We start from the raw sequence: 25,416 nt of genomic DNA, 5'->3' as shown, positions 1-25,416 counted from the left end.
AAAGGGAAAGTAAGAAAGTAAGCCACCAGGTCCAAGACTCAAGTGGTGGAATGTCGTGTGGGAGTTCAGCACATTTAACCACCACACCACCTGCCATCCCCTTAAAATCTTTTTTTTTCTTCAATCATGTTTTCTTATCATTATTTTTTCCCATGCATGAATATATTGTATATTAGTCCAGCAAAGATATTACCATATGCATTATTGTTGACAGGTAACTTTCCATTTTTGTGTCTGTTAAATGTTCTTTTTTTTCCTCTGATGCCCTCCCGCTTTTCCCACATTGCTCACCCCCTGCCACACTGTCTCTGGTATCTACGGTTGCTCTCTCTCTCTCTGTTTTCATATCTTCTAATTTTTCAGCTTCTTCCATAGAGTGTAGACATTTGGAATACATTAAGTGGGGACATAAAATGTCTCTCCTTCTTAGTCTGACATGCTTTGCTCAGCATGACATCTTCCACATTCAAACACTTTGTATCAAACTTGATACAGCTTTGAAGAGACAAACTTTGTCTCTGGTTTCTTTATGGCTGAGTAGTATTCCATAGTGTATATGTGCCATATTTTTTCAACCCATTCATCTGGTCTTGGACATTGAACTTGATTTCAAGTCTTAACAATTGTGAATAATGCTGCAATAAACATGGAAGTGCAAATGTTTTCCTGACTGAGTTTTTCACATCCTTTGGGTAGATACCCAGGGGTGAAATTGTTGGGTCGAATGGTAATTTTATTTGTAGGTTTTTGAGTAAACTCCATATTGTTCTCCACAGTGGCAATTTCTTACAATAGTCAAGTTACCTTTATTATCTGATCTAGGAATCAATTTTTTTTTTAATATTTACCAAAATTAGAGTGGCACAAAAGCATTCACATGAATGTATGCAATAGTTACATTTATAATGCCATAGATTAGAAATAACCACTTCGTTTTTCAAATAGTTGAATGAATAGACATACTTGTATATGCAATGTAATGTTATCTGGTTATCTTAAAAAAATTAATTATTAAGCCACAGAAGACACTGGAAACTTTAAACGTGTAGTGCTGAGTGAAACAAATATGAAAATAAAACATACTGTTTTATTTGAACTATGTTTATTTTAATTGTCTGGTATTCAGGAGTAGGCAAATCTATGAATTGTAAAAAGATCGTTTGATGCAAGGAGTTTGTAGAGCGACCTCTCACAAGGGATTATACTATTTTGCTGAGAAAATATAAATCTTTTCTCAAACTATTTTTGAAGTCAAATGTAATTGTAAGTACAGCTCTTCAGAATCTTTGTATCTAAGTATTCTCTTGAGACATAATAATTGTTCCTGCAATAACACTTCTATTTTTCAAACTGTCTATTGAAATTTGTTGGGATTGAATTGAATAAAATTATATGACAGCATTAATCACATTTTATTATATGTCAATGCCATTTGGGTTAAAATATTATTACTCAAAAACACTTGAAAATATTTTTTCATATTCCCAAGAAAATAACTGGTTTTCATGTAGCAGTTTCTTAAATTTGCATTTTTAGGTAGTGTTGCTAGAAAAGCTTCGCAAGATCGAAGGGGTAAATAATTCCCTTAGGCAATAACTTTTTTTTTTTCTCTTCAGTATTCAAAGACAGTAACCTTAGAGGCATTTTCAGTTGTCATGGTACAATTGCTTGGAATTAGCCTGGGATTAACATATGATGACGTCCACAACTGTTACTGTCTAGGAGATACATGCATAATGAATCCTGAAGCAATGTAAGCTCTTTACTTTTCGATTTTTAAAAGCAGATCTAAATATTCTCTCAAGAACTGTTGGTATTTTTTTTCTTGATAAATAATCTCTTACAATTTAAATTTAGTAAAATATTTTTGTTAAATACACACGTGTTTACTTAAGACTTAGTACAGAGAAAAAGGTATAGATGTAAATAATGTGCTTAATATTTCTATTTTAAATTTTACTGTACAGAGAAAGTGTAGACGTTGATGATGACTTTGGGGGTTTACTTGAGTCATGTGAGCATTGTTGAAAAAGTTTTCAGGAAGGTCAGCAGGTAATGTGGTGGTTAAGCCACTGGCTCCTACGTGGCTAGGAGTGGTACGAGTCCCAGACCTGGTGTATTGAAATTCACGAAGGGTGCAAGTGCGTGTGTGCACAGAATTCCAGGAGGAGAAGGGAGGGGGAGGGACTGTGCTGTGGCCATTTTCTCAGGGGCATGATTTCTCACGTTCCCTCCATCTGTTGTTCTCTGGTGAGCATAAACTTGCTATGGTAAAAACTATGAAACAAACAAGCAAACAAACAAAAGAAAAGAAAAAAGTTTTCAGGTCCAGCAAGTGGAATGATGCTCATACAGCAATACGTTTGAGAAAATGCAGCTGCCTAGAAAAAGATCTGTGCGTGATGTCTGAAAGAAAAAAAATCCAGAAATAACTGGAATATTTTAGACACAGGAAAAAGAAAGTGAAATACAATGAGGTTAAAGAGCTATAAATCAAGGAAAGCAGTCGAGAGGACAATGTAGAAAACGTAGGGAAAACCGTGATCGTTCCCTTGTGACGCAGGAATCCCAACTGTGTGATAAATGAAACAAAACATATTTTAGTCAGTTCATGCGTTGTGGATAATGTAAATGTACCTCCTAAAATTAATGTAAAATAAATCAGTGGGAACTATTATATACTAATATTTGAGGCATGATGGTCTTTATACTTAACCTGCACTATTTTGTTAAGACTGAGATAAAAGACGACAAAGGTTACTCACAAGCTGTTACAACATAGTAGCAAATACTTAAAAAGGCCAATAGTTAAGAAAGGAAGAAAAAATTTGGACTACCTTGAGGACAGTTGGTATGTTCTTATGAGCTACTCTGAGTCATTGGTGAGAGTTTAAGTGCATAGGTACATCTGTTTCGAGCTCAGTGGACAAAGGCACTAAATGTGTGGACAGGCAGTCCAAACAGAAGCAGACAATTCTTTTTTTTTTTTTTTTTGAAGAGGTTTTTGCTATAGGGCGCGTGAGCTCGCCAGACAGACAGAGAGAGACAGAGAGACAGAAAGCGAGAAATCAGAGAAATCACCCCCCAGGGGGGATGGCCACGTCGCAATCCCTTCTCCTCCATTCTTCTCTTGGGATCTTGGTCACTCACGCACACGTGCCTGGCGTGAGTTTAAGCCACCGGGTCTAGGACTCAAACCGTGGTCCACTACATGGGGGTCCAGTGACATAGCCATTATGCTAACTGCTGGTCCCAGAGGCAGACAATTCTGAAATAAGTTATAGAGAGAAAATAGCTGCCTGGAGATAAAATTTTTAGTACTTCTCATATTCATAGGCTGAGTAATTGACCAAAAAGCAGCAACGTGGGATGGAATCACAAAAGGCGAAAACTCTGGTACAAAAGCCCAAGTAGGATGGATATGGTGTTTCAGAAGTAAGTGAGAGAATAGCCACCAAGGGTGAAAACTCAAACATGGTATTTTAGCTTCACTACATTCCCTCGCAAAGTAAAGAAAGCAAAAGACAAAAGCATATACCACAAGTTCTCCAAATAGGAGTATACTGAAAATACCAGCAATTGAAAATCCAATGACAAAATAAGATGCAAAGAAGTACGTAGCTCTGTGGGAGGAATCTGAGGAACACATGGAACCTCTAAAAACCATACACATGTGGGAATCCAGGATATTGCGTAATGCACACACCAAAAACTTCGCTAGGCTGAAGTATCAGTTCAACAGCATTGAAGGAACCAAAGTGGGTGCAGATTTTGCAAATCACAAGCGCAGGAAAAGAAGTCACTGTGAACATTTCTTAATGTAAACTGGTGTAGTCTCAGTTTCTGTTCTTAAAAATCTGATTACACTGAGCACATGTGTCTCCCAGATCATGATTTTTTAGAATGCTTTTCTTCATGAAATGGAACAGGCACACAGAAGAAATGACTGACTTCAAAGCTGAAATAGAAAAAATGCAAACAGGCCTGGAACATTTTTTATAAGGAAAAAGAAATGCTCAAAAACTATGGAGATTTGCCAAAGGGACATAAAAGCCAGTTTGAAGAGCCTCCGACTGGCCAAATATGGAACAATTTGAGTGTCAAAAATAATAATGGTAGTAATAGATTATAATCCATTGAATAAAACAGAAAAAAAATTATTTCAAACAAATTTTGGGAGATATTTTTTGCTTTAGGGTGCGTGTACTTACCAGAGAGACAGAAAGCAAGAAATCACGCCCTCACCCCTGCCTGCGGTGGGTCGGGGGTGACCACACCACAATCCCTTCTCCTCTTGGGATTTTGGGCACACAAGTACATGCACCTGGTGTGAGCTTCAAGTTGCTAGATCTGAATCTTGAACCAGAGTCAACCATGTGGGAGTCCAGGGTCATAACCACTACACTATCTGCTGGCCCCATCTCCAAACAATTATCAGCTTACCTGAAAAAAGTAAGTTAACAGTGAGGACTGGCAGACACACCTGAGTCAACTAATCAAAGTAACTTATCAATAATATAAGAAAATGATATTGTATGTGATGAAATAAACATAGCAACACTCCTGTGGTAATTTTCCATAACAGTATCATATACCTATATACATATATATGTGTGTGTATATATATATATATACACATTACCAAGATATCTAACATCAGTGTAACCATGAGGAAGTATTTCATAAACCTAAAGTGAAGGACATTGTACAAAATAATTTACCTGTAACCATAAAACATGTCAAGGTCATAAAAGCTAACAAAACATAGACAACTAAACCAAGGAGACATGCAAAATCAACATAACAATTGATTCTGAGTGGGGTCCTTTTGATACATGTCAATATTGTGGTTTGAGGACATCAGCGTGGAATCAGAAGATGGCAGTGCTGTATCATTCTTTCCTGACTTGGGGGATCTACCGAGTTTACGTGGACAACTCATTTCTGTGTGTAAACTCTGTCAAAGTTACCAGGATATCATGTTGGCATCTTACTTTTTTCTGTTTTTTAATTTACCATTATTATTTTTTGATTGGCTCTAGGATACGTGTGCTCCCCAGAGAGGAAGATAGAGAGACAGTGGGAAAGCAAGCCACAGGTCTGTGGACTTAACCATGGTTGGCCATGTGGGAGTTTGGTGTCTTAACCACCATGGTACCTGCTGGCCCTGGCATCTTAACTCTCTCAGGAAATAAAATATATTTTTGGCCTGCATTTGCATAATTTCTCTAAACTTTAGATTGTTACAAAAATATCCTTAAAAGTATAGAAATTATAAAAGCTAAAAAAGAAGAAAAATTGAGGCCAGCAGATGGCATAGCAGTTACGTCACTGGGCTTTCACATGGCCACTATGGTTCAAGTGCTGGACCAGGTGGCTTGAAACTCATGCCATACATGTGTGTGTGCCCAAGATTCCAGGAGGAGAATGGAGGTGAAGGGATTGTGGTGTGGCCAACCCCTTGGGGGGTTATTTCTCACTTTCCCTCACTGTCTTTGTCTCTCTCTCTCTCTCTCCAATGAGTGTATGTGCCCTAAGGCAAAAACCTCTACAAAAAGAAGAAAGATAAGAAAAACTTAAAATTAATAAGAAAAACTGGGACCAGCAGTTGGCGTAATGGCTATGTCGCTGAACTCCCATGTAGCTGACCACAGTTTGAGTCCCAGACCTGGTGTCTTAAACTCATACTGGAAGCATGTGCATGCGTGCCCGAGATCCCGAGAGGAGAATGGAGGAGAAGGAATTGCCTTTTGGCCATCCCCCCTGGGGGGCAATTACTCGCTTTCTGTCTCTCTGTCTCTCTCTGTCTGGCGAGAGCACGCGCCTTATAGCAAAAACTGAGAGCACGCGCCTTATAGCAAAAACCTCTCCAAAAAAAGAAAAAAAAAAATATCTAGGACTTTTACATTTAATAGTCCCCGGTGTTGAAATATTTTATATGGTTCATTTTGTTGTAAAGAAAAATAGTCATGATGAACACAATTGACATTCTTTTATTTCTTGAAATTTTCTACATAAATTGTCTAATGCTTTTTATTCTTTAATGATTATTGGAACTTCTTTTAATAATGGACTTTTTTGCAGTAATAACCTTGTTGACAATGTTACACACAATTAGAGCTTATCATCTACCAAGCATTGTTAGTGTTTGTCACTTTAACTTTCTCTACTTTCTATTTTTTTTTTTTTTTTGAGAGCTTTTTCGATAGGGAGCTTGTGCTCGCCGGAAAGACAGAGAGAAACAGAGAGACAGAAAGCGAGAAATTACCCCTGAGGGGAGATGGCCACGCTGCAATCCCGTCTCCTCCATTCTCCTCTCGGGATCTTGGGCACGCACATACACGCTCCTGACCTGAGTATAAGCCACTGGGTCCGGGACTCGAACCGCGGTCAACTACATGGGAGTCTAGCAACATAGCCATTACACTAACTTTCTCTACTTTCTATACAGGTATCAAATTACAATAGATACGTAATTACTGCTTTTGTTTACAACCTGTATTAAAATTAAAAACACTTCTTAGCTCTTCTCTAAGTAGTGCAGAATTTATAGCACTTTATTGATGAATGTTATTTTCTATTAATTTTATGCCATTTATCTGAGGAATATAATTTAATTTTAGACGATCCCCTGGTGTAAAGTCTTTTAGCAGTTGCAGCCTGGATAGATTTAAACAGATAATTTCACAGCCTGGATTTCAATGTCTTCAGAATATAACTGTCCCAAAAGTGGATTACCAATATAAAGCTGGAACGTGTGGCAATTCAATTTTGGAACCACCAGAAGAATGTGACTGTGGTAATGCAGAGGTTAGTAGCCAACTTGAATAGGTTATCCAGAGATCGAAATGTTTGCCTAGAAATGTTTGCTTAGTAATACTGTTTTGAATGTTTTTATTGGGTTTTATTAGCTTTCAATTTTAGAACATTTTACAAACATTGCATACTTTCCCATAACTAGTGTTTTAATCCCCTGTAATCCTAGTAACTTCCATGTTATTTTGTGTATTGATAGATGTAGTTCAACATCATGTGTAATAATCAGATATATTGGGAATGTATACATACTGGTCTTTCTTGTTTATGGCAACTTAAAGCATTCATAGACTGGTTTTTCCATTTTAAAGAGTTTGGTTATATCTTCTAATTAACTCCTGATGTATATCATAGTGTCTTGGCTACTATTTAGCTGTGGAGTTTCCGAGTTATTAAATAGATGAAGAACGCCTTAGCAATGGCACGTTTATCTCAAATTGCTAATTTACACCTCTAATGATGACTTTCAGAAGGATAATGTTAAGTGATTGAAGCATACTTCACAAGAGCTTCAATAATTAAACTAATCAAAATAAAAATATATCACAATGAGCTGGAAGACAAATCTATTTCTTTTAAAGTGCTTATTTGCTGATTTCTTGCAACTGAGTTTCTATTGTAACAGATGTATTTATTGAAGTGCAACAGCAAATGTCCGCTATCATATGCTCCCTTGTTCAGCCAACAGACAGTGTAAATTTATCTAAAACAAACTTAGTGAGAGAATGTAAAGTTTTCTGGGCTAATTCCCTTTTTAAAAATTTTATTATTATTTTGGGAACCAGCAGTTAGCGTAATGGCTATGTCGCTGGATTCCCACGTAGTCGACCGCGGTCCGTGTCCCGGACCCGGTGGCTTAAAAAAAAACTTACGCCGGGCGCGTGTGCGTGCGTGCCCAAGATCCCGAGAGGAGAATGGAGGAGAAGGGATTGCGGCGTGACCATCCCCCCTGGGGGGTGATTTCTCGCTTTCTGTCTCTATGTCTCTCTCTGTCTGTCTGGTGAACGCACGCGCCCTACAGTGAAACTCTCTCTCAAAAAAAAAAAAAAATTTATTATTATTTTAATTTCATTTTTTATACATTAAATTACCTGTTTTTAGCTTACAAAATGAATATTTCACTATGTTAATTTTTCTCCCTAGTCCAGTTGGTTAAACTATAAAGTATCTTCAACAGATAATACTATATTTCTTTGTCCCATTAATGCATTGCCTCCCTATTTTTCTTCTAAATGTCCTTCCTCAGGCCCTACTCTTCCTCACACACTATATCTGGTATTTACACCCATTTATTGAGTTTATATATCCTTTAGTCAATCAGTTTCAGTCATAGGGTGCGGACACTCGGTACATATTAAGTGGGGACATACAATGTCTCTCCTTCATATCCTGGCTTGCCTCACTCAGCAGTAAATCTTCCATATTCTTCCACTTTCTGTCAAAAGCTAGGGTTTTGTTTTGTATTACTGAATAGTATTCCATAGAGTATATGTGCCACAGTTTTTCAATCCATTCATCTGTTCAGGGGCATTTGGGTTGGTTCCATGTCTTAGCAATTGTGAATAGTGCCACAATAAACATTGATGTGCAAGCACTTTTCTGATTAAGAATCCTTCTGTCCTTTGGGCAGATACCAAGGAGTGGGATTGCTGGATCATATGGTAGTTCTATTTGTAGATTTTTTTTTTCTTTTTTTGGAGAGGTTTTTGCTATAGGGCATGTGCACTCACCAGAAAGACAGAGAGAGACAGAGAGACAGAAAGGGAGAAATCACCCCCCAGGGAGGATGGCCATGCTGAAGTCCCTTCTCCTCTCAGGATCTTGGGCACACACGCACATGCACCTGGCGTGAGTTTAAGCTGCTGAGTCTGGGACTCGAACCGTGGTCGACTACATGGTACTCCAGCAACATAGCCATTATGCTAACTGCTGGTCTCTATTTGTAGATTTTTGAGGAATCTCCAAATTGTTTTCCACAGTGGCTGGACTAATTTACATTCCTGCCAGCAGTGTAAGAGAATTCCCCTTTCACCACACCCCTGCCAACACTTATCATTTTTTGTTTTTTTTAATCTTAGACATTCTGACTGGGGTTAGGTGGTATCTCGTTGTTGTTTTGATCTACATTTCCCTTACAATGAGGGATGCTGAGCATTTTTTCATATGCCTTTTGGCTATTCATGTGTCGTCTTTTTCAGTAGAGTCAAGGGTAGTAGCTACTGTCTGAGACAAATCTCTAATCATAGCTCCTGCTTCCTGCTCTGTGGCACAGTCTCCTGGGATTTCATAACCTCATTAAAATTTAAACCAAGCCAGGGAGGAAGCATTTTTCCAAAAGATGCACAATTAGAAGGATTTATACCTCGTGGCAAGGCCCTTCTTACTCTAATGACCAGTGTTCATATTCCAATTTGTTATGAAATGGCATGGTACTGTTGGAATCTCCAATCCATATTGGTCTTTTGTTTTAAATTTATCAAGGCATGGCATTGCTAGTTGAATGAGGCTTGCTTTTTTGATTTCATCAGGCTTTTCTCTAAGAATATATCTAATTTCTTTCTTGTTTTCATGTATTCTAAGAACATACCTCTAAATTTTGGAGAACCCAGAATTGTTCTGTTTATTCTTGCGATCACAAGCAGAATGAGAGGACCTTCACTCCCCCGATGGTGTAGGTGGGGGAACAGCAACCCCACTATGCTTTCTGTAGCATTGCTAGACAGTCTCCTCACCTTGATTTCTACCCCTGCCCACTGAAGGGTCTCTCAGATGTCTCAGTGACTATATCCTTTCCTGCCCACTGCTCCTGGCCTAGGATCCATGAAATCCATTAGTCCCATACCCATAAAGACATCATGACCTTGCATTTTATTCTTAGTTTTAGGGTCTATTTCATTATATTTACTCTTCTGATTTGCTGAATTTCTTGTATTTGAGTGATGTCATACATAATTGGATGTGAACATTTTTCCTTACTCTCTCCTTTCGTAGGTACCTACCCTGTTCTCTCTTCCTTCTTTTTGTGGACATTGTGTGTGTGTGTGTGTGTGTGTGTGTGTGTGTATGTGTGTGTTAGAAATTCAGAAGGCATAGCATATGTTTATTCTTCTCTATCATGTACTTAAATTTTTTTTCTTTCTGCTTCCATTGGGTTTTTAACTTTATGATCCTGTATTTTGTCATCCATAGCATTTGGTGTTACTTAAAAATATAGTATTGTTTAAGTTGAGAATGCCGTTGTTATTTGTCTTTGTGATATTTTGTCTTTGTGACACCGAGAGTTAAGTGCTGATACTTCTGTCTTATCAGGAACCGAAGTCATTTGAGGTTGGGTTTCAGTTTTAGAACAATTTAGATAACCTTCGTATCAGCTATGCATTTCAAATCTGTTCTTCCAAGGGGTTTTCTCTGAAGGGATGAGGAGCATTTGTCTAGTCAACGCTTAAACATTGGACTTGGAGGTCTCCTGTTAAGATCTCCCCAGGCTGCTTTATCTTATCTTGTCTCCTCTACTCACAAACTTTGGTGACTATCATTTGGGATAGACAAGTTATGTGAGGTTATTCAGGTGTCTAAATTGCCAATACCACTTTGTAAGTCCACTAGTTCTTACTTATTTTACCTTTGGAAGACACCTTCCTTATAAGCTTAAACTGATCATTTGCCTACCCCCACCTTGAAAGCACCCCGGGGTAAAAAAAAGAGTCTGGTGAAGGTCAGTTCATCTCAGAAGTCTCTCTTTAGAGTTTTAGTTCATGTCCTTGCGGCTTTCATGATCTCTGTGCTTTTTATTTGTTTCTGTCACCGCTTGGCATTTCGCTCTGTGATACACTTAGATTCTTTTTAAAAGGGAGGTAGCATTTCCATTCATTGAAACACATAGAACTTGATTATTATTTCATGAGTTTTGACATACATATGCATGATGTGTATTTGTGTGTGCATGTATCCAACTCTAATGGATGTATAAAACATTATGATTGGTACAGAAAGTTCTGATACCTCCTTCAGGTGAATCCCTTAAGTACCTAAACTTGTCCTTTCTGTCACTATGCATTAATTACTTTTGCCCACTATTTGAAATAATTGTGAAAGTATTATGTAAATTATGAATTTTTTTTGATTCTGGAGTTTTTACTTGATGTAATGCTTTTGATAGCCATACACATGTTTAAATGTGTCTATAGATCATTGGGTTTTATTGTGAAATAGTGTTTCTTTGTAAGAATTTACCACATTTGTTTATCCATCCAACTGTTAGTAAGTATTTGGGTTGTTTTCACTTTAGAGTATGATAACAAATGTTTCTAAATATTCATATCCGAAGCTTTATGTGGACTTAGGATTTCATTTCTTCTCTTTCTCTTTCTTTTTCTTTCTTTTTTTTTTGTGGGGGGAGAGATTGTTTGCTATAGGGCACATGCACTCAACCACGTGGGAGTCCAGTGTCTTAGCCTCTATGCCACTTGCCAGCCCTCATTTATCTTTAAGAAATATCTTGAAGTAGAATTATTGGACCATATGTTAACTATTGTATTAAAATATAAGAAACCATCAAACTGTTTTACAAAACAGTTGAAATATGTCACATTCTGTCTAGTGTGGGTGTGACGTTGTTCCTCATCCTATTCAAATTCAATATGTCAGTCTCGCCTTGTAGCCATTTGGATATGTTCTGGTATCACACTGAGGCTTTAATTTGTATTTTTCTGATGACTAATTAGATTGAACAGTGGTAATGTGATTACTGGACCTTTATATTAGGTTTGCTTTTTACAATGTCTTTTCACATACCTAGCATGCTTTCTGAAGTCCTGTATTCATTATGTAGTTATAGGATTTATTAATAAAAACTACAAACTGTATTTGCATATGCCTCTGATAGATTTTTGTACCTATGTATCTTGGCTCTGTAATTTCTTAGTGATATCTTTCGAAGAGTATACATTTTTAATAGGATGAAGTCTAGTTTATCATTTTTATGTATTGTGCTACTTATACCCTATTCATCCCAAGTTTATGAAGTCTTCCCATATATGTTCTTTTGGATATTTGTTGATTTCATGTTTATAAGATTTTCTTTCTTTTATGAGAGAGAAAAAGAAAGCATGAGATGCCTTTGGCAGGATCTTGCTATACTGTGATACTTTCCCTAGCCAAGATCACAGGTATGTGTGGACAGGCCTGATAGAACATTTTGGTCAACCCAGGATTGAAACCTAGACCTTTCATGTTGCTACAAAAGTGTGCAGTGGCACCCTACCACCCAAGCCGCTGCAGATGGGCCTGACTACTTTTTTTGTAGGTCTGGGGAACCTTCTGAGTAAGTTTCTGTGCATTTTGTAAGATGAGGGCCAGGGTACATGTTTGTCTCCACGTGGATGCCCAGTTTTGCGAGTTGGCTTGTTGGAAAGACTGTCTTCATCATAATGAATTATCCTGGCACCTAGACTGAGAATCAGTTAACCATCTACTTATAACTTTAACTTGAATTTCTAAGCTTATGCTTTTGAACGTTACTGTCAATTGTATACGAGTTTTCAAATCACAGTTCTTCCAGTTTTCAGTGTTCTTTTCAGGAAAACAGAGATACAATGAAATCACTAAAGTGACTGATTTCTCCCATAGTTCAGCTTAATGTTACTTTGAATGGCTGGTTTATAATTTGAAAAATACCTATAAAATGTATAAATCAAAATTACAAAACAGTCCAAATTAATAAATCAAAAAGTGAATACTTTTGGAGTTTATTTTTAAAATAGAGAAACATTTTGGTAGTAGTTTTTCAGGCTATTTAACTAAATTAGCACATAGAGAAATAATGAAAGGATATTAAATATTGAAGAAATACTTGATAAGTTTGGAGAAGTACAAACAAAAGTATATGTTTTCTGACTTTTTAGATTTCTAAGTGATAAATCACAACATACTTTTATAAACTTCTTTCCATCCCATGATGAGAGTCCATCTTAAGATTCTCTTTTTGATTCTATGGGCATTTTCCTTTTATGCCATTGATTCCCCCCCCCATTATTATTAATATTTAGTGTGTGTGTTCAGGCCTCCAACTTCACTAAATACTCTTTTTGCATTCAAATATTTTTGTGGGGCCAGCTGGTGGCATGGTGATTGGAGTGAAGGGATCTGATGTGGCTGACTGTGGGCTTGGAGTCCCAGAACTGGCAGCTGGGGGGATGATACCAGACATGTGTGTGTGTGTGTGTGTGTGTGTGTGTGTGTTCAAAATGCCTAGAGGAGAATGGAAGAGAGAGCATTGCAGAGGGACCCTGGAGAGTGCTTCCTTACTTGCTCCCTCTTCTCTCTCTCATTCTGGCAAGCGCACAGGCTCTATGGCAAAAAAAAATAATGTGTGAAGTATAACACATTTTCCTTAATGTCGAATCACAAAAATAGAAAAAAGTGGGGCAGCTATGACTTGGTGGTTACAACATCTGGATCTTCTATGGCTGACTGCGGGGTTTAAGTCCCAGACCTCATGCCTTGAAAGGAAAACAACTGGGAGCGTGTGTGTTAGTACTGAGAACCCGAAGCGGGTGAAATGAAGGAGAAAGGGGTGCACCGTGACCGCTCCCCATGGGGCTGCTTTCTCACACACACCTTCCACCCCCCATTGTGTCTCTTTCTTGGGTATGTACACGTGTCCTCTGGCAAAACTGAAAAAAGGAAAGAAAAACGAGTATCACATGAGTCATGTAAACATTACATTTGTATCTGATAATAAACTTTTGGACATGATTCAGTCACATGCAGGTGGTATAATGGAATCATATTTTATATAAGATATTATGAGATAATCCAGGTATTACAAAGCAATCAGAAGTAAGTGATAAGTTGAACTACCCTGTTGAGAAAAACCTTGAAAGTAAGGTAAAATTAAGCATATATCTAGAACAAAAGTAGTATACACACACACACACACACACACACACACACACACCTGTAACTGGTGGAGCTAAAGAGGAGGAAAATTTTATCTTTATAGAATGAAACTATAAAGAAAAGTTCATAGTTCTCAGACAAGAAAATATTTACATTTCACAATATCAAAATATCAAGACATTACCAGCAAAACAAATTAAGGTATCATGAAAAATACTGGCTAGAGGTTAATATTGTTAATTTAAAGTTGTTTACAGATGAAGGGACTTGGCAGAGGAATACAACAGGCATATAGGCATAGAATTATTGACTAAACCAGAATATGCAGATATGAGAAATTTTCAACACATTCATAATAAAAAATTAAAATGAATATAGCACTTTTTTGGCTCTCCACTTTACTATGCATCTTGTGAAATATTTTTGCACAAATATATAACTTCTATATTCATAACTCTATGGAACTTCTATACAGATAACTGTATGGGAAGCAATAAGCATATGTTATAAAGAGTGCTTAAAGTTTTGTACTGTAACTATTTAATAACTTCTAGAATTAAACTTTTTTAGATTGGCTTGCCATAGGATATGTGTGCTCACTGGAAAGAGACTGAGACAGAAAGAGGGAAAGTGAGAACTCACCTCCGAGGGGGAAGGCCATGCTAATATCCCTTCTCCATTCTCCTCTTGAGATTTTGGGCACACATGCTCACAAGCCCGGCTTAATTCTTAACCCACCAATCTGAGATTCAAACCATGGAGTTGGACATGTGAGATCCAGCACCTTAACCACAACTCCACCTGCTGGCACTCTGGAATTAAATTTAGTGATAGCATCTTGGACGGCCCAGCCATGACATCACTGCAACGTGGCTGTGGTTGCATGTGGCCCGAGCTTGGTTCCCTGCCCAACACAAACTAACTCAGAGGTTCGGGATAGGAGGACTGCAAAGTTGGAGACAGGGTCCAAAATACCTCTCTCCCTTCATTAAAAAAACAAACAACAACAAAAAAACTATGACCTAAAAATAATTGCGACAGATTTTTGAAAAATATTTACAATAATAAAATATTATTATAATTTAGAAGCATGAAGTATTTTTATATTCAAAAATTGATACACATTTCCAAATCAATGAGAAGAGTTTATGATATGGGAGAGTACTTATGATATAGTAAATGAAGAAAATATATAAAAACATTCAGTAAATATATTCATGGACCAAAAGAAAATTGAAAGAAGTTATATTAAATTTTTAGTAAATCAAGTAATAAGTAATTTAATTAACATCTTTTTTCTTCTAATGGAAAAGTATATTAAGTTCCAATAAACTGGTGTTAAAAATGGTCAAAAGTAGGACCAGCAGATGGCATAGTGGTTGCATTGCTGGCCTTTCACATGGCTGACTAGGGTTCAAGTCCTGGACTTGGTGGCTTGAAACACACTGGGCGTGTGTGCCTACATGCCCAAGATCCCTGGAGAAGAAGGGAAGAGAAGGGATTGTGGCATGGACATCCCCTTGGGGGGTGATTCCTCACCTTCCTTCTCACTGTCTCTCTCTCTTGCTTGCTAGTTTTGACGAGTGCACGCACCCTGTTGCAAAAAGCAAGCAAGCAAAAAAGTTAAAAGTCTGTGATGGTGGTTAATTAGAGACATGTTTCAGTGTATTTTGAAAAAAATAATTTGTTATTGAAACTTCCTGTGTTTAACTTGATTTTATTCATTATTAGAAATGCACTCATAAGAAATGCTGCAATCCTGCTGATTGTACTCTCCATGACGGTGCAGAGTGCGGTACTGGTGTCTGCTGCGATAGAAATTCTTGTTTGGTAAGCTTGGAAAAGATTAAGCTATTTCATAACTTTTTTATGTTTTATGCAATTTGCTTTTAGCTTTTTTTTTAACACATCTTTCAACTATTTTATATTTTCTTTGATGAGGATTTTTTGATGTTCTAGTTCCTAATAGTATAAATATTTTTTTACATCTTTAAATATTCCTTACAATATGTTTTTAGAAGATATATGTTCCACAGAGAGAGAGATAATAAAAATATTTTTTTGTTATTTATAATATTTCATTTGTTTTCAAGATACTTTAGTCTCTTCTATGGTAAACAACAGAAACTCAATTCATAAGCCATTGATTTCAGGACTGAGAGGCTCCCTTTAGGCCTCTTTCGACCTTCTTAGTTCTGTCTTTCATTGTCTGGTTGGGATCTCCACTGACGACCTCTCGGTTATTACATAGCATACCAATTCCAGAGTATTTTGTTTTAAAAGTGCCTCTTATTCTTGACAAGAAAAGTTGCTGTTTATGATTAAATAAATAACAAAATTATAAATAAGCCACTTTACATATATTTGACTTGCAATATTCAGGGAGACTCAATAATAAAATATCTCATTTTAAAAGTAGCAGAAGACAAATCGATGTAGAACACACAGCAACTTGTAGCATTTCAAATACTGAAGAGGCACTTTTACAAGCTGTTCTATTTTGCTCTAGGAACCGGTGATGAAGACAATGGTCGTTCATTTACAAGGCACGTGAAGGCAGAGGCCAGCCTCGGGCCTCTCCTTCTCACCTCTGACCCTCGTTGCTTTCCCTTCACCAGAGCTCGTCCCTTGACTCTTGGTTCCCAATCTGTGGGATTGTAGAATAAGATTTTTTTTTTAAACAGTGCATTGCAACTCTGTCCACATCCTAAAAAAGGAATTCTTTCAAATAGAGATTGTTGCTGCATTTGACAGAATGAAATTTAGGATATGAATTTCTAGGGAGGCCCTCAGGGGTAAGAACTGAATGTGCTACGTTAGTTCTTGTTCATTCTGCTACGTGCTGTGGCATGGAATTTTGCTGCCATAAAAGGCTGACAGGTGTTGTACACTCTGCTCTCACTTTTATTTGCTGTGAGTGTGAAAGGTTCTTCTTTCTCTGTCAGCTGTCAAGTAGGCAGATTTCTCCCCCAATAGATATTTAATCCATTTTAAAAATACACTTTCAGCTTAGAGCCATCTCCATGTGATATGGAAGACAATGGTCTGTCCAGTATTTATTTTGTGAACACTGATCAGGGATGAGCATGTCCCTCACGGGCACATGGGCCTCCCTACGGGTACTTAAATGATGAAATGGTACCCCGTAATAAGAAGGATGTGTTGCTCAGTTGTGTCTTGATGATGAATATGCAAGGAAAGGAAAACAAGTGTTTAAGCCACGTAATAGGAAATGAGCCTGGCTGCACGTTCAGGTGACTCTTAGTTTCTAGGAGTAGCAATAGAGCAACAGGATCCTTATTCCAGGCATCATTCGGCCCTCCTTGCTTTTGCTGACAGTTCTCCGGGACACGTTTTCCGAACGTGTATGGAGAGAGTGTTGCAGCACCTTGCTCTTCCAGACGATAGTGCACGTTTTTCAGAAGACAGAGGTAGCCTCTTTCCCAGCGTCCATCCCAACACTGTAGTGGAGAACAGTCTGACTGACCCAGAGATCCAGACAAATGTTGAGTTGTCTGAAAAGTCATGATGCATTTTTGTATAGAAAAATATGTCATGACTTTTAAGACAAATTAATATATATGTATTTGTTTTTCTTTGTCTCACAGATAAAGAGTAGAGGAAGTGTATGTAGAAAAAGCAAAGATTTTTGTGATTTTCCAGAGCATTGCAATGGATCATCTGAATTTTGTGTCCCTGATGTGGGATCTGCAGATTTTGAACCATGCAATAACAAGACTGCCTTTTGCTATGGAGGAATATGCCGAGATCCAGACAGACAGTGTGTGGAGTTATTTGGAAAATGTAATAGTTCCATCTTTCTCCTGGGGTTTGTTTTTTGATTTTTTGTTTGTTTATATTTATTTATTTATTTATTTATTTATTTATTTAATTGCTATGGGGTATGTACACTCACCAGAGAAAGAGAGAAGCAAATTGAGAAATACCCAGGAGGGAGGGCCATGCTGCATTCCTTTCTCCTCCTGGGGTTTTGGTCATGTACATACATGTACCCCGAGTGATTTTCAAGGCACCAGGTCTGACACTTGAACTGTGGTTGGCTGTGTGGGAATCCTAGTGCCTTCACCACCACATCACCTACTGGCCTCTTCTGGGGTTTGTTATAAACTGTAGTTACTCTAAAGTCAGTATCCACTCTATAGTCGTAATAAAAAAAGTTTTCTTTATATCCAAATTCAAAAATAAAATTGTACATAGAAATAAATTTTAACAGTATGAAGAGGTAAAATGGACCAAATATGTTCCAGACAAAAAAGAATAGACTACTGGTCAAATTTTAGGTGATTGGTGGAGTGGGAGTAGACTATTTAATACTAAATAAGAGAACAAATGCCTTCACGATTTCTCCATTATTTCTGCCCTGAGATACCAGTTTTCTAATTCTCAAGTAGGAAGTCTGTTTAGTGTTTCTTTTTCTATTATAGCTAGTATATGACTCCCACATTTAAAGTAAGTGACATCGACTAAGATCTCGCCACATAGATTTATCACACTTTTAAACTTTAATTTTTTTCTGTATGCATAACGGGGATTTCTTTTTTATGTTTTAAGTTGCTAAGGGTTCTTCTTACCTGTGTGCTGAAGAAGTGAATTTTCAAAATGACAAATTTGGAAACTGTGGGTCATCTGCTTGCGATTTTACGTATGTATTTATGAAGACATACATTTTGCACATGCATGTGTATGTATATGTGTGTACTGCAAAGAATAGCCGTGCAAACGAGACCAGTCCCTGTGTATGTATATGTGTGTACTGCAAAGAACAGCCGTGCAAACGAGACCAGTCAACAGATGAGTTTGCATGTTTCGTTTCATAGGATGGTGTAAGATGTGAATAGCTTTGGTGTTAATATCTGGGTAATACTTGCAGTTATCCTATTTCAGATTGTTATTTACCTAATATATTGTGTACTTAAGTGAAAAATGGATCATATTTTCTTTCTGTCTTTTTATTGCCAGATCAATCCTTTGTGGAAAACTAGTTTGTCACTGGACGCATGCAGAAATAGTTCCAATGTCAAAGTATGATTTGCAGTATACTTACCTTGGAGGTCATGTCTGTCTGTCTGCACACTTAAGAAAGACTTCAGCAACTGATAATACCTATGTAGATGATGGTACTGTGTGTGGCATACAGAAGGTAGATATAATGTTTGCTCGACAGTATGTGGTGGGTTGTGTGTTAGTTTACGAATATGTGTAGGGGAAGAGGGAGAGTGCTAGGAGAGAGAGACAGAGACCTTAATTGTTAAATTTGTAATTAGTATTATAAATTTTAGCATTGCAATCTTAAGATACAAGGATCAGAATTTCTGTTGGTCGAAGAAATTCTCCACTTACTATCTATAATGTTCTAATAGGAATTTTGCAATAGCGATTAAAACATTTTTTTCACAACTGAGAGTATAAGCCTTCTTGTTAGGCCAGTATATGGCCTGCAATAATTTGTGTAAACAAAGGAAAAAAGAGAATCTAATAATAGACAAAAACATGTAAGGGGAAGGTGAATAATAATAATAGTAATAATAAAATAATAAGCCAGCATTTAGTTTCTCAGTATTTGGCCAGGAGAGTGAATTTGGTTCTACTTAAAGGAAAATATTTATTTGTTCATGGATTGAGTCCCTATTACTTCCTCCGAAGCATAATAACTTGTTAAAAATGTGGCCCTTCCATAAGGCAGGACAATAAAAGAAAGCTTAAACTTTACTTATTTTTCTTTTGCTTAACCATTTTGATAAACTTAGTAAAGGATTTTTAAAGTGGTAACTTTCAAAATTAGTACAGATGGAAAGACTAAACAATTATGTTTTAATAAAAACTACCCCTCTCATTCAACACCTTGTCCCATACATATCATCCATTTTGCTCTTCTTGAGTTGAATTCTTTATAATAAACAATTAAACACAAGTATTTCCTGAGTTGTATAAGTCATTCTAATGAATTATTATGAGTAGGGGTTAATAGAAACCCCCCATGGACAGTCAGTCTATTAGATGGAAGAGTTGCCTGGGACTTATGATTGGCATCTGAATTGAAGGCAGTTTTGAGAGTAAACCCTTTACTTCGTGGGACCTGAGGCTAAGTCCACATTGATAGTTAGGTATTGTCAGAATTGAATTGATTTTTGGCTGATGTTCTAGAAACACACATATATTCACATATACACTTTCAAGATACATTTACCAATGTGAGGGAAAACAGAGACTCGTGAAACTGGGCATATAACTAAAGGATATGCACACTTGCCCCCTAACTTGTGATGAAATACACACAAAGTAAATGATATTCAGGTATAAGTTTTGTCTTATTAATTGGGCATTGAAAATGATACTTAGTGTTAAAAAGTATATCTTATTATCAAACTAAAATACATAAAAAATTGGTGCATACTTTTTGAAAGCAATTCAGAATTATATAAGAGAAATGATATGTTCTCATGTCTTTTTTCTCATTTCTAATATGATAACGTTACATTAATTTCAGATATAAGGAAATATAGTTGGCATAGAATAGTTGTGATGAGTTGTAATAGAGAACAAAATCAAGATAGAATAAATGCCAATTATAAGCTGATGAACTATTATTGCATATGTAAAATTGAATATACTATTTCTTTCTAAAATGATATTTGCAAAAATACTCTTTTAATGGCATTGAAGTATCTTGCTAAGCAAAAACCAGGACAAAACCTTTGAAACACATTTTTACTCTTGGATTAGTAATTCCTCGGGTTGCAATTTCTACTAAAGCATAGAACATGCTGTTGGCTTACGTTGCCTTACCAGACCTTCCCAATTCAGGGATGTTATAAGTCTGTGGTCTTTGTGTTTTAATCCAGATAGATTTGTAATAGGTAAAACAATAGAGGCCTCTGGGATAAATGACAAGATCAAATATTGTGGTATCTATAGCCTTCAAATCCATTTACACCTGAAGTTTAATCAAAAAATATGGAAGACAAACTCTACACTAGCAATTACAAAGCATTATTGCTGCACCAAAAAACCCTACACAGAGGGTTAAACTGGACTCAGGAATTGTCCTCTGTAAGACACTGCATTTGTTAACTTTTATGTAACAACATTTTTTATTCTACGCTCTGTGCGATAGTCTACTTAATATCCTAAATTCAAAGATACCTGGGATAAGGAAGGATTCAATAACTTGCTCCAGGTTACACTGGTAAGGTGAAAGCCAAGAGGTTTTATCATTAATCATAGAGAGAAAACCTAAAAATGACGGAATGTTGGCATTTAGCATCGTTCCCTGAGACCTGTGAATAAAGCAGCTCTTACACTGAAAAGTGGTCTATCAATAACTCAGGGTCTCATCTTAAGTGTAAATTTATCAGTAGTTTTAATCAAACATAAAATGAGTTTAAACATAATCTGCTTCTCAGGGTCTAGCTGGGTATATACTACAAAGCCTCATTACAGTGCTAAGGTATTACAAATGGTTAGTAAGCTAGCAGTTCTGGTTTTCTCAACAATTTGTAACAATAAATGTATACATCTTTTTCCTTAAGGGAAAATGGTATTTCATTTGCAATGTCCTATTTTATAGCATAATACCTTACCACTTTGATGTTTCCTTCCAGTTCTTTGATCAGAATGATCATGTTGTGAGACTCAGCTCATCTGTTGTGTATATACTCATACATATGTTGTGCATGTGATATATATTTACCAAATATGACTTCTCACTTCTTGACTTTATATTTAAAATTTTTGTTATTGTTGGTTGCTGTAGTTTTGTCAAAGTGGAGTTTGCAAACTTCTCAGACACTATGCAAAGAGACCAGCTTGCAACTCAACAGAGAAATGCCAGGGTCATGGGGTATGTAATAGTTACTCTCTCATTAAGTGTATTTATTTTAATCCATGTCACTAACATTTTCCAGAATAATAATAAGGCTCAGAATTATCCAGTGTTGACATTCTTTTGGAAAATTACAGTTAAGGTGTTTTTGTCCATTTTGTTGCTAATAACAGAAAATACCTGATTTATGAAAGTAGAGATTTATTCAGCTCAAGGCTTGGAGGCCCAAAGTTCAGGGGCAGTTCTGGTGTGTGTGTTGGGGGAGAGTATAGCTGAGTTCCGAGGCATCACCTTAGAGGGTGAGAGCAGTGTCTGGTGTCTGTGAGTGGGTCTTGGTTTTGGACTCACTGCCTCTCCTTACAAACACAACACAACTCTTTCATGGGGCCCTGTCCTAATGACCTTAGTACTTATCTCTCTCAATGGGTCCCAGCTTTCAACACCATAATGGGATCAAATTTTCACCCTCTTAATCTCTTACAGCAACTGGACACATGAATTTTGGAGGGACATATTCAAATGATAGCATAAAGAAAAGAGGAGTTTATTATTTATATAAAATAAATATCATTTAGATCACTTAGATCATTATGGACCTCATAAACTTTGACCTTTGTACAAAATGGAATCTGAAACATAATTTGTAAATTAATATAATCAGTGTTCAAAAGTTCATGGAAAATGCATATTATTAAAAAAATATGGGGTTAGCAGGTGGCATGGTGGTTAAGGCACTGGACTCTCACATGGCTGACCATGGTTTGAGTCTCAAACCCAGTAGCTTGAAAACACGCTGGGCATGTGTGTATGCATGTCCAAAATCCCAGGAGGAGAATAGAGGAAAAGGGATTGTAATATGACTGTCTCTCCTGGGGATGACTCTTCTCCCCCACCTCTGTGTCTCCTTCCAGTGAGTGCACATGCCCTGAAACAAGTTAAACGTATACACTTACATATATTTATAAGCATGTAATATATTTATTTTATACACATGGCTTATAATCTTTTTATGAAATTAATTTACTATCCATTCAGATCTTTTAAATTCTTTGGATGCTTAAATTTATTTTCCTGTGTGAATCTTTCATACTATATTCAAAAAGTCACTCAGTTTTGGACTTTTAAGCAATGTTAAATTTTTTTGAGAGGTTTTTGCTATAGGGCAAATGTGCTTGCCAGAAAGACAGAGAGAGATACAGAAAGTAGGAAAGCCCCCCCCCCCCCACAGGGGATGGCTATGCCACAATCACTTCTCCTCCATTCCCCTCTTGGGATCTTGGGCATACACACACATGCACCCGGCGGGAGTTTAAGCTACGAGGTATGGGACTTGAACTGTGGGCAACTACATGGAGTCCAGCGATGTAGCCATTATGCCAACTGCTGGTCTCCAGGAGTTTTCTTTTCTGGATTCTTTGGGGGTTTACTATGTATATAAACATGTCATATGCAAATAGAGATAAGTTCACTTCTTCTTTTCCTATTTGGATGCCTTTTCTTGTCTAGTTGAATTGGCAAAGACTTCCAGTATTATATTGAAAAGTAGAGAGTAGGCAGGCTTATCTTGTTCTGATTTTTAGTGGAAAAGCTTTTAGCTTTTCCTATGGTCTTTATAGTTTGAGAAATGTCCCTTCACTACCTATTTTGCTGAAAGTTTTAATCATGAGTATATGTTGTATTTTATCAAATGCTTTTCTACATCAATTGATCATATGGTTTCTGTCTTTCTGTTAAAATTATTTATGACATTTATGGTTTTCCATATGTTGAACCATCCTTGCATCACTGGAATAAAGCCTACCTGGTCTTGGTGTACAATCTTTTTAATGTGCTATTGGGTACGGTTTGCTAGTATATTGTTGAGAATTTTTGCATCTATATTAATCAGAAATATTGGTATGTAGTTTTCTTTTTTTGGTTAGGTCCTTGTCTGTTTTGAGGATGAGGGTGGTGGAGGCTTCATAAAATTAATTTGGGAGAATTCTTTCCTTTTGGATCTTTAGAAATAGTCTGAGTAGAATGGAGGTTAGCTCTTCTTTAATAGTTTTATGGAATTCAGAAATGAAACCACTAGAATCTGGACTTTTCTTTGTTGGGAGGTTATCATGGATTTAATTTCATTGCTTGTAATTATTTTATTCAGTATTTCTATGTCTTGGTAGCTTATATGTGTCAGGAAATTTGTCCATCTCATCCAGATTTTCTTGTTTGTGAGTGTATAGTCACTCATAATATCCTCTAATGATCTTTCATATTTGTTATATCTGTTGTAATACTACCTGTTACATTGCAAATTTGATTTATCTGGTTCCTTTCTTCCTCCTCCTCCTTTTTGAGAGTTTTATTTTGCAATAGTGTACGTGTGCTCACCAGAAGACAGAGAGAGACATAGAGACAGAAAGCAAGAAATCACCCCCCAGGGGGGATGGCCACGCCACAATCCCTTCTCCTTCATTCTCCTCTTGGGATCTTGGGAGCACACGCACACGTGCCCGGCCTGAGTTTAAGCCACTGGGACCAGAACTTGAGCTGTGGTTAACTACATGAGAGTTCAATGACATAGCCAATATGCCAACTGTTGGTCCCTCTCTCTTCTTAATTAGTCTAGTTAATGGTGTATCAATTTTGTTTATCTTCTCAAAAAAAAAAAAAAAAAAATTCTTGGTTTAATTTATTTTCTGTGTAGTTTATTTTCTATTTCATTTATTTCTGCTTAGATCTTTATTATTTATTTTCTCCTAAATTCTTTTTGTTGTTGTAGTTGTTTTTCCAGTTCCTTGAGGTGTGTTGTTAAGTTGCCTATTTGCTACATTTTCTGTCCTTTTTTTTTTTTTTCCTGTAGGGCATGTATGCTCACTGGAGAGACAGAGATAGAGTCACAGAGTGACAGGAAGTGAGAAGGCATCCCCTGACCCCCCCCCCCCCCCCCCCCCCCCCCCCCCCCCCCCGCCCAGGGAATATGGCCACACTACCGTTTCTTCTCCATTCTCCCCTTTGGAATTTTAGGCACATATGCACATGCAGTGGCGTGAGTTTCAAGTCACTGGGTCTGAGACTTGAACCAGAGTCAGCCATGTGGGAGTCCAGCAATATAACCATTACAGCATCTGCCAGTCCCTCCATCCTTTTCTTATGTGTGCTAATTGTTATGAACTTCCCTCCTATGACTGCCTTCACTGTGTCCCATAGATTATGGAAACTCGTGCGCTAGTTATTGTTAGTTTCTGTGAATCTTTTGATTTTAATCTTGATTTCCTCAATGGTTGTGAAGTCATGCAGGAGCAGGTTGTTTAGTTTCCATATGTTTATGTATTTTTGAGGTATTTTTCTGAAATAAATTTCCAGTTTAATTTCTTCATGATCAGAGAAGATGCTGGATATAGTTTCTATGCCTTTGAATTTGTAAAGGCTTGTTTCGTGCTCTATCATGTGGTCAGTTTTCAAAATTGTTCCTTATGGGGGTGAGAAAAATGTATATTTTGTGGCAGTTGGTTGGAAAGTTCTATAGATGTCTATAGAGTCCGTTTCATTTATGGTATCATTTAGATCCTGTATCCCTTTGCTTATTTTTTGTCTAAATGACCTGTCCAAAGAAAATAGTCAGGCGTTGAGATCTCCAATGATTAGCGTGTTGCAGTCTACTTCTCTCTTTAGATATCTAGCAGTTTTTGGATGCTTCCAAGTTGGATGCATAGATGTTTATAAGTGTTCTGTCTTCTTGGTAAATTAGACCTTTTAGTACTATATAATGTCCTTCTTTGCCTTACAGTTTTTGTCTAATATCAGTATCACAACTCCAGCATTTTTAAAATGTTCATGTGCATAGACTATCATTTTCTAGTCCTTCACTTTTAGTT

At 36.9% G+C, this 25,416-nt stretch overlaps 1 protein-coding gene across 2 annotated transcripts in view; it reads left to right on the top strand.

The window, feature by feature from the left end:
• The window catches only part of LOC102494881 (A disintegrin and metallopeptidase domain 3-like), a 94,785-nt gene that overhangs the window by 45,287 nt on the left and 24,082 nt on the right, over nt 1-25,416 (top strand). For both annotated transcript variants that reach the window (XM_027766816.1, XM_027766817.1), the window contains 7 exons: nt 1,617-1,753; nt 6,624-6,810; nt 15,448-15,546; nt 17,325-17,520; nt 18,289-18,379; nt 18,697-18,877; nt 21,491-21,577. In XM_027766816.1, coding sequence (XP_027622617.1) covers nt 1,617-1,753; nt 6,624-6,810; nt 15,448-15,546; nt 17,325-17,520; nt 18,289-18,379; nt 18,697-18,877; nt 21,491-21,577 — 978 coding nt within the window. The remainder of the gene's footprint in view (nt 1-1,616; nt 1,754-6,623; nt 6,811-15,447; nt 15,547-17,324; nt 17,521-18,288; nt 18,380-18,696; nt 18,878-21,490; nt 21,578-25,416) is intronic.

This window comes from Tupaia chinensis, unplaced genomic scaffold (assembly GCF_000334495.1).
Source record: "Tupaia chinensis unplaced genomic scaffold, TupChi_1.0 Scaffold143705_1, whole genome shotgun sequence".
In the NCBI taxonomy this organism is placed as follows: Eukaryota; Metazoa; Chordata; class Mammalia; order Scandentia; family Tupaiidae; genus Tupaia; species Tupaia belangeri.
This window is presented reverse-complemented; position numbering and strand designations above follow the sequence as displayed.